At 30.6% G+C, this 15,000-nt stretch overlaps 1 protein-coding gene across 3 annotated transcripts in view; it reads right to left on the bottom strand.

Moving 5' to 3' along the window:
• Nucleotides 1-1,665: 1,665 nt before the first annotated feature.
• LOC144962791 (glutathione hydrolase 1 proenzyme-like) overlaps nt 1,666-15,000 on the bottom strand; it is a 28,011-nt gene continuing 14,676 nt past the window's right edge. For all 3 annotated transcript variants that reach the window (XM_078896046.1, XM_078896047.1, XM_078896048.1), the window contains exons 4-12: nt 14,551-14,651; nt 13,632-13,827; nt 12,744-12,895; nt 11,867-12,016; nt 9,667-9,803; nt 8,861-9,048; nt 7,228-7,471; nt 4,978-5,091; nt 1,666-2,637 (exon numbers count right to left, since the gene is read on the bottom strand). In XM_078896046.1, the coding sequence (XP_078752172.1) occupies nt 2,494-2,637; nt 4,978-5,091; nt 7,228-7,471; nt 8,861-9,048; nt 9,667-9,803; nt 11,867-12,016; nt 12,744-12,895; nt 13,632-13,827; nt 14,551-14,651 (1,426 nt within the window). In that variant the 3' untranslated portion in view covers nt 1,666-2,493. The remainder of the gene's footprint in view (nt 2,638-4,977; nt 5,092-7,227; nt 7,472-8,860; nt 9,049-9,666; nt 9,804-11,866; nt 12,017-12,743; nt 12,896-13,631; nt 13,828-14,550; nt 14,652-15,000) is intronic.

The following is a 15,000-nucleotide window of genomic DNA, read 5'->3' as shown; positions in this document are numbered from 1 at the left end:
GAAAAATGTAATATCGCCTAACAGGCGTCATGTCTCGATCTACATGTTAGATGTTGCTGTTCATTATTAAGGGCCCCTTGTAAAGCGCGTTGAGCACAGAAAGTGGATATTGCGCTATATAAAATCTCAATTTAATAAAATTAAATGGGTGAAAATTGTCAGTGACTATATGAGGTTCTCTAAAAATAAAAACATGTTTATAAAATAATGGTCAGAAAAGTCGTCCTTCAAATATCGATTGATTAAAATGACTCAAATATTGTTAAAAATTCTCAAACCTGGGACGTTGAAGGCTTTTCTGGCCAAATGATTAAAACTATTTTTTTCAGAGTATTTGAGAACCACTTTTTACGTTCTATATTAGAATGCTCATCACAAGACATAATATACCAATGTTTTAACCACTATAATAAGTCCCTTTCAAATTGTGACAGCACGGATGGTATACTCACAAGTTACGCCATAATCTTTTGAGGGGAAAAAAACCCAAACAAATTCAGAAATCCGAGATAGAAATCATAGAATAATGGAGGAACGAGAGGACAAAATTTTATTATCTTACACAAATATAAAAATCTTCAAACGCTTTTAGATTTTCTTTGATGATACTAAAAATACAAAAGTGATTGTAAAAATTTCATGACATAAAAGTTTGCATCTATCCAAATAGATTAACCTTAGTTGTTTATAAGAATTTAAATATTTTATGTTCTAAGGTAAGTAAAAACAAATCACACAATGGAATTCCTACATTTCTTTACTTGTTAAATAGGAAATCTAATGAACAGCACCTCGAAAGGTACACACTTTTTTCTTCAGCCAAGTATTACACATAGTATTAACTCACTCAATCCAAGAGATTTTTGCTACTTTTCAAAACTGGAAAAAATGTATTAAAAACGAGCATGTGCATAGATAGTTTTATTCAATTACCATTAATATGTAAAAACTAAAAACATTAGATTTGATAATACGCTTATAATTTGTCTAAGAAAAATTTAATAAATAGGCATAGGGTGAAAGTAACCCGGGTAAACTACGGATATAGTCGGTGTTAGGGTTGAGTGAGTTAATCATGGCAGTGTGCGATTAGCATGCGGTGATTACATGTGGTATTTCTTCCATACTATTGCAATTATAATAAATGTAGTGTTTAACTGTTGGGACGACAATCTACACAAATATTATACGAATAAGAGATAACCACACTTTATGGTCAGCTCTAAGCAAAATATAGAAATGATGTATATATATATATATATATATATATTATATATATATATTATATATATATATATTATATATATATATATATATATATATATATATATTATATATATGTATATATATATAATTATTCTCATTTCTCGATCTTTCCTTCCACTTATGATTATTCTTAATTATCCTTGATTCTAAATTATAATTACATTCCAAGTAAAATTATTCTCATTTCTCGATCTTTTCTTCCAACCTGAGATTGATTTTCTAACCCATTATCAGTGATTGGCTCCCAACATCCTTGAATTATTTCCTCAAAGCCCTTTACAAGTGTTCCTCAGCCAAATATGCAACATTTGGTTTGCTGTTGACATTGACCTAATGGCAAACAGCGAAGAGCTCATGAATATAACAGCTTAGAAAAAAAAGAACAATTCACCAGACATGGAAAGTTTCGGGCTCAAACCCCTTCTTCAGAAGAACAATAAAAATATTAATACATTACATAAACTCCAGACAGATGACAAATACATATTTAGCATGGACAGTAATAATAGGGTGCAGATAAAACCTTTATTTTTGCTCTATTCGCTCATTTCTACCTGACTAACATTTTTTGAAAGTTGTCTTAATATTCTTAATTTAATATATTGACTCAAAATCTCATATTCGGAAACAACAGAATCAGGGATTTGAACAGCTTAACAGATTACTGCTCTCCTTTTTGTATGTAGATTTTATAAATTGCCAAAGGCATTAATTCCTTTCCCCTAGCCATGTTTTTGATTTAACTCTCTCCTTACCGGCCATTGTCCCCAAAACTGCACACCCAACCTATACAAAAATATATTTATTTCACTCAAACACAAAATTTGTTAGTTCTTGATATACGTATTTTTTCAAATATTATGATGCGCAAAAGAAATAAGAATGAGAAAAATGTTGGCTGCATCGTAATGAATGTTACGATTTTCCTATGGGTGGTAAGGAGCAGGTTAAAAAAGACACCTCCTTTACCATTCACCTATTCTTACAGCCAATTACAACTTTTGTCAACTATCTATCTCAATAACCGCGAGGGTTATAAGACCTGTAAACAATTACATTTGTGTAAGTTTTCCCCATTTATGAAATGTTTTTACATTACAAAAACGCCACCTTTAAATAAAAGTACTTATCAATGACAAATCTAAAGACATTTAAAATACTAAGCGGATAAAAACTATATTTAAAAAAAAACAAAAGCAAAGCAATTTTCCTAAAATTATCTCATCATCAAAAGCCACTTGGTTCTCCCAATTTTCGGAAGTCACACCCAGCAACGATAGAGTCCTCAAGAACTTGTATCATCTGCACAACTGTGATGCCCAAAGGTTTTAGGAAGGTGTGGCCTTTTTCTTCTAGTCCCCTCCGAATATTCTGATATAAAAGAAACAAATACAAAAATGAATGTAGATTGATATACTGTTCCCGTTGAACTCTTTCAATATAGAAAGGTAGCTATTTTTGGCCATTCATTAATATCATGTGATAATACACGCCAAATTACTATCCTTCCTGAGGTAAACGCATTAAAATTGGACTCAGTGGATATATGTATTCTGGTGTGCCACTGTATTAATGTAAGTAAAGTAAGGAGTAAGCTTCACTGTCCGAATGACGCTTGCTGAGAATTGTGATTCAGTCATGGTCGATGAGTAGACTCTCCATCCATGTTGTTAATTGTTTCCATTGGTCACGGTCCTGTGCCAGCGTTTTGAGGCTGTCAAGATCTTGTGAATTTGTATGGAGGGCACTGCAGTATTTCTTAGTTCTTCAGGGATTTATTCGGCCTCATCTGAATCCAGAAATTTCTGATTGTAAAGAGGTCCTGGTTCAGGGTAGTTACTATTGATGTTGGTGGTCTCCCTACATATTTGTTGCCATGTTGCAGTTTGGGCTGGGATGTTATCTTCTCGACGTAAGATGTGTCCAATAGCCTCCATCGCTGTTCTTCTATTATTGTACTCAGGCGTTGGACCCTGTTTTTTTCCCCATAGAAATCAGTATTTGTAATTCTCTCTGGCCAATAGATTCCGATTACGCGACGTAATTGATGTAGCAAACAAAATAATCTGTAACCGATGAATGTAACTGATATGCAGGAAATAGATAACTTTTCCTTCTATTCTTTATCGTGGCCTACAGAAATAATGATAATAATAATAATAATAATAATAATAATAATAATAATAATAATAATAATAATAATAATAATAATGATGATGATGATGATGATGATGATGATGATGATGATGATGATGATGATGATGATGATAATGATGGTGATAAAGTCGCATTTATGTGACATATTGCCTCATTTGAATACATTCACAGCACTTTACTAGGAGTAAAAGTGACGATACTACACATTATTATAGAGCAAGTATTGTTTCTGCTAGTCAATTTACATAATGATATTGTCACATACACTTTGATGTAAAAATCACGTGTTTACGGAAGTACACACATACACACATATACACACATACATACATACACACACTCACACACAGACACACACACACACACAGACATACACACACACATTATAGTCCCAGTGGTAACGTGATTAAAGCCGAAAAGATATAACTTCGATTATGATTAAGTTGTTTCAATGATTCTGTCCAATGTCTTTTGGTGAGTGTCCTAAGAAACAAAGTCATCCTGAAGATAATGTGGGCATCCAAAAGATCAGCCACAAAAATACGTATCTTTAATACTAATGTTGAGTTGGTCTTTTCTATAGCTCAGAGAGACAGAGAATGACCAATACACTACAGAAGAAGATACAAACCTTCAAAACAAAACACTTGAGCTTTCTTACAGCACATATCCACTAATCATTCTCAAAGCGCTTTACAGGTTGTTTGTAACCAACAGGAACGTTTATCATGTAGAGACAAGACTATTTACGGACAGGTACTCACTTAATACATTAATGCGGTGAGAGAATGAGTAAAGAGCATTTCCCAAGGACTCAACTATGTGCCGATTAGAGCGGAACCCAAACTCGGGACTTTCCGGTCCGAAGGCAAATGTCATACCACAAGACGACATAGACATTCGAAAAGAACTACCAATGAGAAGTAGAAAAAGGCAACTTAGGACCCTTTATTGTGGGAATGGGGTGGTTACACCCTTCAAAAGCCAACCAAACAATGTTAATAGCAATATACAGGGTTGACGTGGAATCTACAAGCAAAGAGGATGAGGGGACGACCAGAGACACCGATGGAGATGATCATTTGGAAGAAGTACACGGAAGATCATGAAAAGAGCTAAAGTATGGATGGCTTCGGAGAAAGTTTGATAAAGAAAAGTTGTTGAGCTCAAGGGCTAAAGTAAGTATCTCTTGTGGTAAAGAGTGCCATTACTGGGGTACACACATAGATTAAAGATTATTTTATGGAGTCACCTGACCCTCTCTAAGCCTCTTTAATTTTCTGTCTTTCTTTTTGGTATTAAAAAAATCATATCAAAGATTAAACACTGTGCTTAATCTGTGCACTTCATAAAGAAAAAGAAACCCAGACAGACATTTTAAATACCCGGAGACAAACTGTACAGAGAGAACTGAAAGTCTGGACTTTAGCCAGTAGACCGCAACCCGCATTGAGACAGACCGAGTACATTGTCAACTGTCAACCTCCTTCTGTTGCCTCAAGCACCAGACCATGCAGGGAGGATTGAGTGAGTGTTAATATGTGTATAACGTACCAATTCTATAGTTGGCTCTGCTTGTATATTCATTGGTAGAAGCTCGTGAAGAAGTCGAGGTTCATCAATTGACTCAGGGACAGACATGTTCAACCAAAGTAAGTTCATTATTGTCTGAAAAAGAAAATTCAAGCTAAACTAATCAGTTTGTTAATGTTTCTTTTTATATAAGAGTGTAGAGACTGAGAAATTCAAGCAATGATGACCATGTATAGTTTACGTTTAGACGGTATAGATAAATTGCGTTTTTCTATTTCTCCATTTAAGGAAATTTGTAATGAGTGTTGTCATTGTCATTAATGACAGAGAATTGGAAACTATACAATTAATGTGCATGTAATTGTATAGATTCATACAATGAATGACACACACACTCTCTCTTTCTCTCTTTTCTTTCTCTCTCCTCTCTCTCTCTCTCTCTCTCTCTCTCTGCCTCTCTTTTTCTCTCGTTTACTTTTTATCACTCTCTCCTCTCTCAATATCTAAAAGAGATAACTTTAGTGAGTAATAAATTATGATTATAAATGTATAAAATACACACCGGTGATTAACCGTTTTCAAGTAATGATTTCTATTTCCTTTTATTTCACTTGTAGGAACAATAGCAATAAATATAATCAAGGTAATCATCTCATAATAATGATGATACTTATGATGCTGGTAACAATACAGACAATAGCGACATTTACTATAATAATCAGACGATACGGCTAACAAATCTTTGCGAAAAGAAATCAGAATTTCATTGACAATTGACAGGATTTCAAAAGCTTAATGTTGCCCTGTTCTAACTGAATTATATACAGACTGATAATCATTTTAAAAAAAATACAGTTTAAAAATTATTATTGTGTCTAATTATAATAGGTCATGTTATCTCATAATCTCATAAAAAGATATGTAACCCCCCCCCCTCTCTCTCTCTCTCTCTCTCTCTCTCTCTCTCTCTCTCTCTTTCTCTCTCTCTCTCTATTTTTTTTTCTCTCTTTCCCTCTCCCTTTACAAAACTATCCAGAAATGAGTGAGTGACACTGAACCGGGTAAGAACTAAAGTGGGGAAAACCGTGCAGAAAGTGTAATAATAATAATAATAATAATAATAATAATAATAATAATAATAATAATAATAATAATAATAATAATAATAATAATAATAATAATAATAATAATAATAATAATAATATATCTTTATTGCCCCCAAAAAAGTGGCAATTTGTCATTTGGTTACACATTTATAACAATATAATATTGACATAGACATACTCACACAAGATGCACACTAGTAACATAGTAGTTATCGTAAAAAAAACAAAACAAAAAAAAAAAACCCGGCATCAACAACAACATCATCATCATCATCATCATCATCATCATCATCATCATCATCATCATCGTCGTCGTCATCATCATCATCATCACCATCATCATCATCATCATCTTCATCACCATCTTCATCATCATCATCATCAAGTGGCGACTTTCCACGGACAGCCAGCTTACGTGCGGACACCCAATGCAGACTATGGAATGTATCTTGGGACCAACTGTCGTGCACTGACACTGACTGAAGAACCTGCAGCCCAGAGAGGCTATGAAATGGATCCAGCACTGATGTGAAACGATATGATGATCTCCCTTTACATACGTTTGGACTCGCGAGCCGTTAAAATATAATTATATGCTAGATGTTATGAGATACAATGGTATCATGAATGAGTACAACAAACAAAATTCATACATAAGTCGAATCATAATTTCGTTTTCAAATTTAAATCGACTGACTCAGACTGAACCCCTGCTGGAAAATCATCTCTTATGTCTCTTCTACGACCATCTCTGTCGGGGGAATGTATTCGTTTTTCCCTTCCACTGCCCGACTATGGAATAGCCTCCCAGCTGAAGTGGCTTAAAACGGCTGCCAACATTCCTTCACGCGATTGCTAGAGTTCACAACGTGACTTTTTAACCTATACATTTTTTATTAGTATTATGTGCAGAGTTTTAACAAGTTTACAATGTAAAACCCTACAAACTGTGGAGTGATCCTCGACAATATTGGAGGTTTCCACAAGACGAAGAAGAAAAAGAAGAAGAAGAAGAAGAAGAAGAAGAAGAAGAAGAAGAAGAAGTAGAATGATACCAAGAGAAAAAGAAAAAGAAAATTAAATTATCATACTTTTCAGATAGTCTTTGGTGCATATTTTAAGGTCTACATGTGTCTATTAAGAGTTAAGAATAATATCAACTTACGGAAGCGACGGCTGCTTGAATTTTGTGACCGCCAGCTGCTCCAGCTACGATAGAGACTCTCTTTTTGACATTGTCCCAAACAATAGCTGGGCACATCGCTGACAGTGGACGTTTTCCAGGCGCTATAAAGTTAGCCTCTGCTGGCTGGAGGCCCGGATAATTTTCCATATGTGGATGCGAAAAATCCATCATTTGATTATTGAAAATGATACCAGTGCGTTCTCCTGCGATTTGGCTGCCAAAACTGTCAAACACAGAAACAGTAAAGAATTTTACTTTTGCGATGCCTATGTTGCCATGGTTATCTCGTGCTAATAACATGAGAAATGTTGATTAAACCTTTCCTTACCATCTGGTTTTCAGAATTTTATCCAAAATTTTACACCCCAAAAAAGATGAAGTTATTCAAACAACAAAGCAACAAATAAATTCCATACATAGATGTTCTGCAAAATGAGCTCTAAATTACAGTGTCTTTAAATGTTGTGATGTTAATGGTTGTATCGTGACACATGTGCGATTGGTAAGGATAGGGTAAAGGTTAGGGGACCACATGCTTGGTAAATGGTCTCAAACTACGTATAGCGTATCTGATAACCCAAATAGTAATGATCTCATTTTTGTAGTGGAATTAAGCAAACTATTTTCTATTACAATAATGTTAAAACAATCCCATTATGCACCTGAAAATATGTGTACATATGTGTACAAATTAATATTACGAGGTGAAAAAAATCTAGTAGCTAACTATTATAAATCTGTCACAAGCATCGGATAGTTAGTCTATATAAGACACATGATGAATTACTCCAACGGCAAAGCGCATCGATTTGAATAAAGTATGTAGAATAATTTTAAACATTTGCATCAACTTTCATTCCCCGCCCTTAGCATTGGATGACGCTATAAATTCGACTAAGCTTATTTTAGGTAGCATTATTAGTCATCACAAAACACACTTAACGTTAATTGTCTTACTATTAGTACTGTTGCACATGCGATTCAACTCAATTATTTTGACGTCTACCTCTATTCGGTTTCGGTATTCTTCTCTTTATGAATCTAATTAATTTAATTATTTCGTGAGTTCTAAAGAGCAATAATGATACTGTCACCTGACACGGTTCTAGCACAAATTACACATCCATTGCCTTCCCTCAATTTGATAACAATTATAATCTAATACACAAAATAGAATTTTAAAACTAATATTAAGAATAAAATATAATACCCATTTAAAAATCAAAAAGCATTCCAACTACTTTTGATGACAAAGTGTAGAATTCAGTACAAAATGAACTACAGATGGTTCTTTGTTTGTATTGCTAGAAAGTTTTTATCCGTTTAAAACTGCTGTGGAACGACCATATTATTTTCTCTTACATGTTAAGCATTGCTGTTAACTCAGGAACCTCTTGTAAAGCGCTTCGAGTGCACTTTGCGGAAATTGCGAAAACAAAATCCCACTTTAAAGATAATGATTGTTGAGTCTCCAACATTGTGTTTAGAAAATATAAATTTTTCATGCTCCACTCCCCCACCCCTTCCACCTTTCTTTCGTACTTTATTCCTAATTTTCTCGCTCCATCTTTGTCGTAATCAAAATCTCTGAGTTGTAATAGTCTGTACTTACTATGAATTAATAGAACCAGTAATTGCCACAGCGTTCCCTTCCTTGTCTACAATAGCGGCATGGGACGTTCCGTGTTGTTTTGCACCATAAAACTTTGGACCATAATAAGATAAATCAAATGTTCTTGTATCATCAATGAGCAACCTGGTCTCCTCTCCGTAAGATCTCGATGTAAGATTTTTGACGAGCTGTGAAACATTAAAGTAGGCGAGGAGCGTGAGAATATGGAAGTCAAATGGTGTCGGCTTTAAAAGTACGGTTACAAAAATAAACAAGAACATTATGTTTAAAAAGGCAAGAGATTGAATCCTCTTGATATTTACAAACGCAAGGATTGTGATGTTAATAACACTAACACCAATAATAATAATAATAATAATAATAATAATAATAATAATAATAATAATAATAATAATAATAATAATGATGATGATAATGATGATGATGATAATGATGATGATGATGATGATCATGATGATAATAATAACAATAATGATGATATAATAATAATAATAATAATAATAATAATAATAATAATAATAATAATAATAATAATAATGAATGATGATGATGATGATGATGATGATGATAATAATAATAATAATAATAATGATAATAATAATAATAATAATAATAATAATAATAATAATAATAATAATAATAATAATAATAATAATAATAATAATAATAATAATAATAATAATAATAATAATAATAATAATACTATTGAAATGGATTTAAAATAGATGACATCTTTTTTTTTCTTTTTGATTCAGCCATGGAAAAAGGTTGAAAGCCGCCGTTACCTCTTTTACATCAACAAAATCTTCGTCGCCCAATTGAGTCTTTCTAGCATATGAGAACTTTATTGCCTCAATCAACCGATGAAACGTCTCTGTCTTGGCCTCGTCGTTGGCCCAGTTTTCTACTGTCATGTTATAACCTTTAGAAAAAAATTTACAACAACAAAATCAAACTAGTAATAGAAAATAATAACATAACATAACATATGGTATAGGATAAAATCACTTGAATGCCCTTAATATTAAATTGATTGAAAGATTACAATAATGATACACGTGGTAAAGATAGTATAACAACTTAAATGTACTCATGTATGTTTGTTGTACAAACATACATCATAATAAGGAATGGTAAAGGTGATTTACTCATTCGAAGAACGTTTTGTGCTGAGTTTTTGTGTGTTTTCATCATGACTCACCATAAATGCTTTTAGGAGCTCAATACTAGATATAATAGCTAACAGGATAAGATAAGCTCACTACACAATGATATATATATATATCATAATATATATATCATATATATACATATATATATATATATATATATATATATATATATATATATATATATATTGCTATTATTATTATTTCTATTATCATTATTAATATTATTATTATTATTATTATTATTATTATATTTTATTATTATTATTATTATCATTATTTATTATTATTATTATTATTATTATTATTATTATATATTATTATTATTATCATCATCATCATGATTATAATCATTAACATTATTATTATTATTATTATTATTATTATTATTATTATTATTATTATTATTATTATTATTATTATTATTATTATTATTATCATTATTATTAATATTGTCATTATTATTATTGTCATCATCATAACTTATTATTGTTATTATTATTATTATTATTATTATTATTATTATTATTATTATTATTATTATTATTATGATTACATTATTATTATTATTATTATTATTATTATTATTATTATTATTATTATTATTATTATTATTATTATTATTGTTATTATTACTATTATTATTATTGTTTATATTATTATTATTATATTATTATTTATTATTATTATTATTATTATTATTATTATTATTATTATTTTTATTATTTTAATATTATTTTATTATTATTATTATTATTATTATTATTATTATTATTATTATTATTATTATTATTATTATTATTATTATTATTATTATTATATTTTATTATTATTGTTATTATTATTATTATTATTATATATTATTATTATTATTATTATATTATTATTAATTGTTATTATTATTAATCATTATTTATCATTAATTATTATTGTCATTATCATTTTAATCATTAATTTTATTATCATAATTTTATTATTTTTATTATTGTTATCATTATTCATATATATAATAATAATAATAATAATAATAATAATAATAATAATAATAATAATAATAATATAATATAATATAATAATAATAATAATAATAAAATAATAATGATAATAATGTAAATAATAATAGTAATAATATAATAATAATAATTATTATTATTATTATTATAATAATGTTATTATTATTATTATTATTATTATTATTATTATTATTATTATTATTATTATTATTATTATTATTATATTATTATTATTATTATTACTATTATTATTATTATATGATGATGATGAGATGATGTATGATATATGATATGATGATGATGATGATGATATATTATTATTATTATATTATTATTATTATTATTATTATTATTATTATTATTATCTTTATAATTATTATCCTTATTATCATTATAATTTTTATCATAATTATTATTATTATTATTGTTATCATTTTTATTATTATCAATATATCATCATCATCATCATCATCATCATCATCATCATCATCATCATCGTCGTCGTCGTCGTCATCATCATTATTATTATTTTTTTTTTACTATCATGATAATTATTGTTCGTGCCATATTAACCAATAAAATATTAATATATTGACCAATAAACATTTATCATTATCGTTACCAACTTCACCACAATTTCATGTCATTTTTATGCTCTATAAATAAAGATAATTTGCATAATGAAGTAGACAAATAGTTTAATAAAGTTGGGTTTTGGTAAAGAAGATGAATAATTTTTGAGAACATATACGTTGAAGATAGTTCATCTAAAATTATACAATTCAATGGAGATCGGTACCTACCTGATAAAATTGAAAGGATATAACTTAGACTGGGACCAGCCGCCGGAGAGGGAATTGAGTACAAAATCTGGTCTTCGGGGAGGTCAAGAACTGTCGGTGTCTTGACGAGGGCTTGATATTTTTCAAGGTCCTCTTGAGTGATTATACTGCCTGTGAAATTAGATATTTGCAAGGCAGATTTTAAATTTCATTATACAAATACATTTTTTGATGATAGACACTTAGCCCAATATAATTGAAAATTGATATAAGATACGAACAAAACTATAACAGCAGGACGTTCTTTGGACAAACAAATGTTGGCTAGAAAACATGTCCTTCAAGCATCGATCGGGTAGAACGACCCTAATCTTGGAAATAACTCTCAAACATATGGACTCCACCGAAGCCAGGAATAGAACGCTGAGTTTGAAGTATGTAAAACGTCTTAATTTCGAAATTTATTGTTTTTAAAATTTAACAAACCATATTCACTCTTCTCAGTAACAATATTATACCAAATTAAGTTCGTCACACCCTCCACACTTCTGCTTCTAAACGCATTGGACGTGTGTATGTGGCCATTCCTTCGGAAGACTACTTATGAATAGGTTACATATAACTTATTTAGTAGTTGGATGTATAGGCAGATATGTAAGAGCATGGGATGGAAAAGAGCGAGAAAGGATTTATAGACTTGAAATAAGATGATATCACTCTAAAACCAGAAGATGAATTACACAAGGTATGTATCCTGTTCCCTTGAAGAGCAGTTTTACACTTCCAATGTCATGGCATCACAGTTTTGTTCCCTAGACTTTAATCTTTTGCGCAATGTTCATCCCGACATACTAATGTGATGAATGGGTATGTCATAAATGAGGACAATATTTTGTACCTTCGTCTTTCAGATCTTTGAGAATGTCATTGGCAAGAGATCCTTTGTAAAATGAATTCGGATCTTCCGCAATCCTCTCCATTGTACGAGCAAGTTTTGTCATACGAATGATGCTACCTGCCTCCTTAATATTGTTTTCGTCTAGAAACATTCTAAAATGGAAAAGAAAAAAAATTCAATATTTTAATTAGGTAAAAGGATAAGAATCAAGAAACACGAATAAATGTAAGACAAAGAGCTGAGTTGTCAAGTTACAAAACACAAGAATTATCATCGATAGACCAATCATATTTGGTTAATGATAAAGAGAAAAAAAACCAACTTTTTCAATTTAAAGTTTTAGCTTAAAGTAATAATAACGAATAAAGGGAAATAAACAGATGCATGCATGAGCCTGAACTCTAATTTACCATTAAAAATATTTTTAAAACACGTCTTTCAAATAGAGATGGATTGAAATGATCCATATATTGTTGAAAACTCTCAAGCCTGGGACTATATTAAAATCCCAGTTTAGAGAGTTCTTAACAAGATACGGTTCATTTATTCGATCAATATTTGAATGACGAGTTTTTCTGGCCAAAATTCTAAAAATGAGTTGTTTTATTTTAGAGTACGACAGAGTACAGGTCGCATTTTAGGGTTTACATTATGCTATGTGACACCAAGTGAGGTATAGATACCACTAAACAAAAATAATATAGATTTCTAGCATTAGCGTTTCTTTTCTTTCACCAACATTACAGGCATTATATAATTCGACTTATTTCGCAGCTCATATGGCAATTTTGCCGACGGATGTTGTAAAAGTGAAAATTAAACCTAATTGTCTTTAAACTTTCAACAAGAATCTACGCATGTGACGTAAAATTACCCATTTTTACTTACTCAAAACCTTTCATATGTTCCCTGTATGGAGAAAGTTGGCGAACCAAACCATGGTAGCTTTGGTGTGTGAGAGGAAACCCATCATGAAGTAATTTGATCGAAGGAGTAATCAGTCTTTTCCAAGGGAGGGAGCCAAACCTTGAATGCATTTCTATATATCCCTTTAATAGTCCAGGGACGCACACAGAGAGGGCACCTATGTAAGAAATTGTTGACAAAACTATGTTAAACAATATTTATATAAGATGTGGTCAAAAACGATTTTGTGTTAATGTGATTAATATACTGCCATACATCTCAAACATCTATACATTTTCTGGTCAGAAAACTTTTACTTTATTTATCAATTTTAAAAACGACGTCTTAAACAATATCTTTGGAGGAAACCGGGTGGAAGGGGGGCGGGGGGGGGGGGGCGGCAGTTGAGATTATGAAAATGGGTTTGAAAATAATTTAGGGGAAAAAAACTATTGCAAGTAATGGGTACAGTTATCCATCAAATGCTCAAAAATAGAAGAGGCCACTTTAAAAAAAAAAGATTATAAGATAATGATTATAAAGCAATTAATAAATTCTGAGACAAAGCTAATGCTAAATCGTGAGGAAATAGACAGTATCTCACGTTTTTTCTTTTACAAATCACTTCGACTTGTCAACATCATATTATGTACACTGCTTTTATAGATATTAAAAAATTAATTCTGAAAGTAACTAAAATAAACAGATTCCTTTTACGAGATATTCGTAGTGAGTACATATATAAATTATAAATAATATGGTATCAAATGATCACAGAATTTAATTGATTATGCCAGTGGACCTTTGTTTAAATTTTTTTATTTTTTTATCTCCATAATACATTCTTTTGGGATAATTCAGTCTCAATACATATTAAATGAAAGGTGGTACTCTCACATACCTATCTTGGTAGTTCCTCTCAATTCAGGTTTGGAATACATTTCTTTAGTTGCTGCCAGTGGAGCCACTTCTCTGGCATCGATTGCGTGCATGCCGTGTTTTCTGTAAAAAAAAACCAACAAAACAACAAAACAACAACGTTTAAATCAAACTAAAATAAGTATGAAGTCTTATAAAGTTGGTTGCCAATTTGATTGTGAGTTTTTTTGTCATTTTAAAGACAATGTTAATAATATCCCAATAGAAATAATCGTAATATTAGAGGATTTAGGTTTAAACATAGTGGCAAATCTATTGACTAAGATATATACCAGTGGTAAAATTACAGATGATTTATTAAAGTCAGTGTTTATAACACTTTTGAAGTCACCAGGGGCCACGGAATGCGAGTTACGCCGAACGACTAGTCTTATGGGTCACTTCACAAAAAATCTCTTAAGAGTACTAAGGA

This window comes from Berghia stephanieae, chromosome 1, assembly GCF_034508935.2.
Source record: "Berghia stephanieae isolate SIO BIC M18660-M18661 chromosome 1, UCSD_Bste_1.3, whole genome shotgun sequence".
In the NCBI taxonomy this organism is placed as follows: domain Eukaryota; kingdom Metazoa; phylum Mollusca; class Gastropoda; order Nudibranchia; family Aeolidiidae; genus Berghia; species Berghia stephanieae.
The sequence above is the reverse complement of the archived record's forward strand: the minus strand, read 5'-3'. Positions and strand labels throughout refer to the sequence as shown.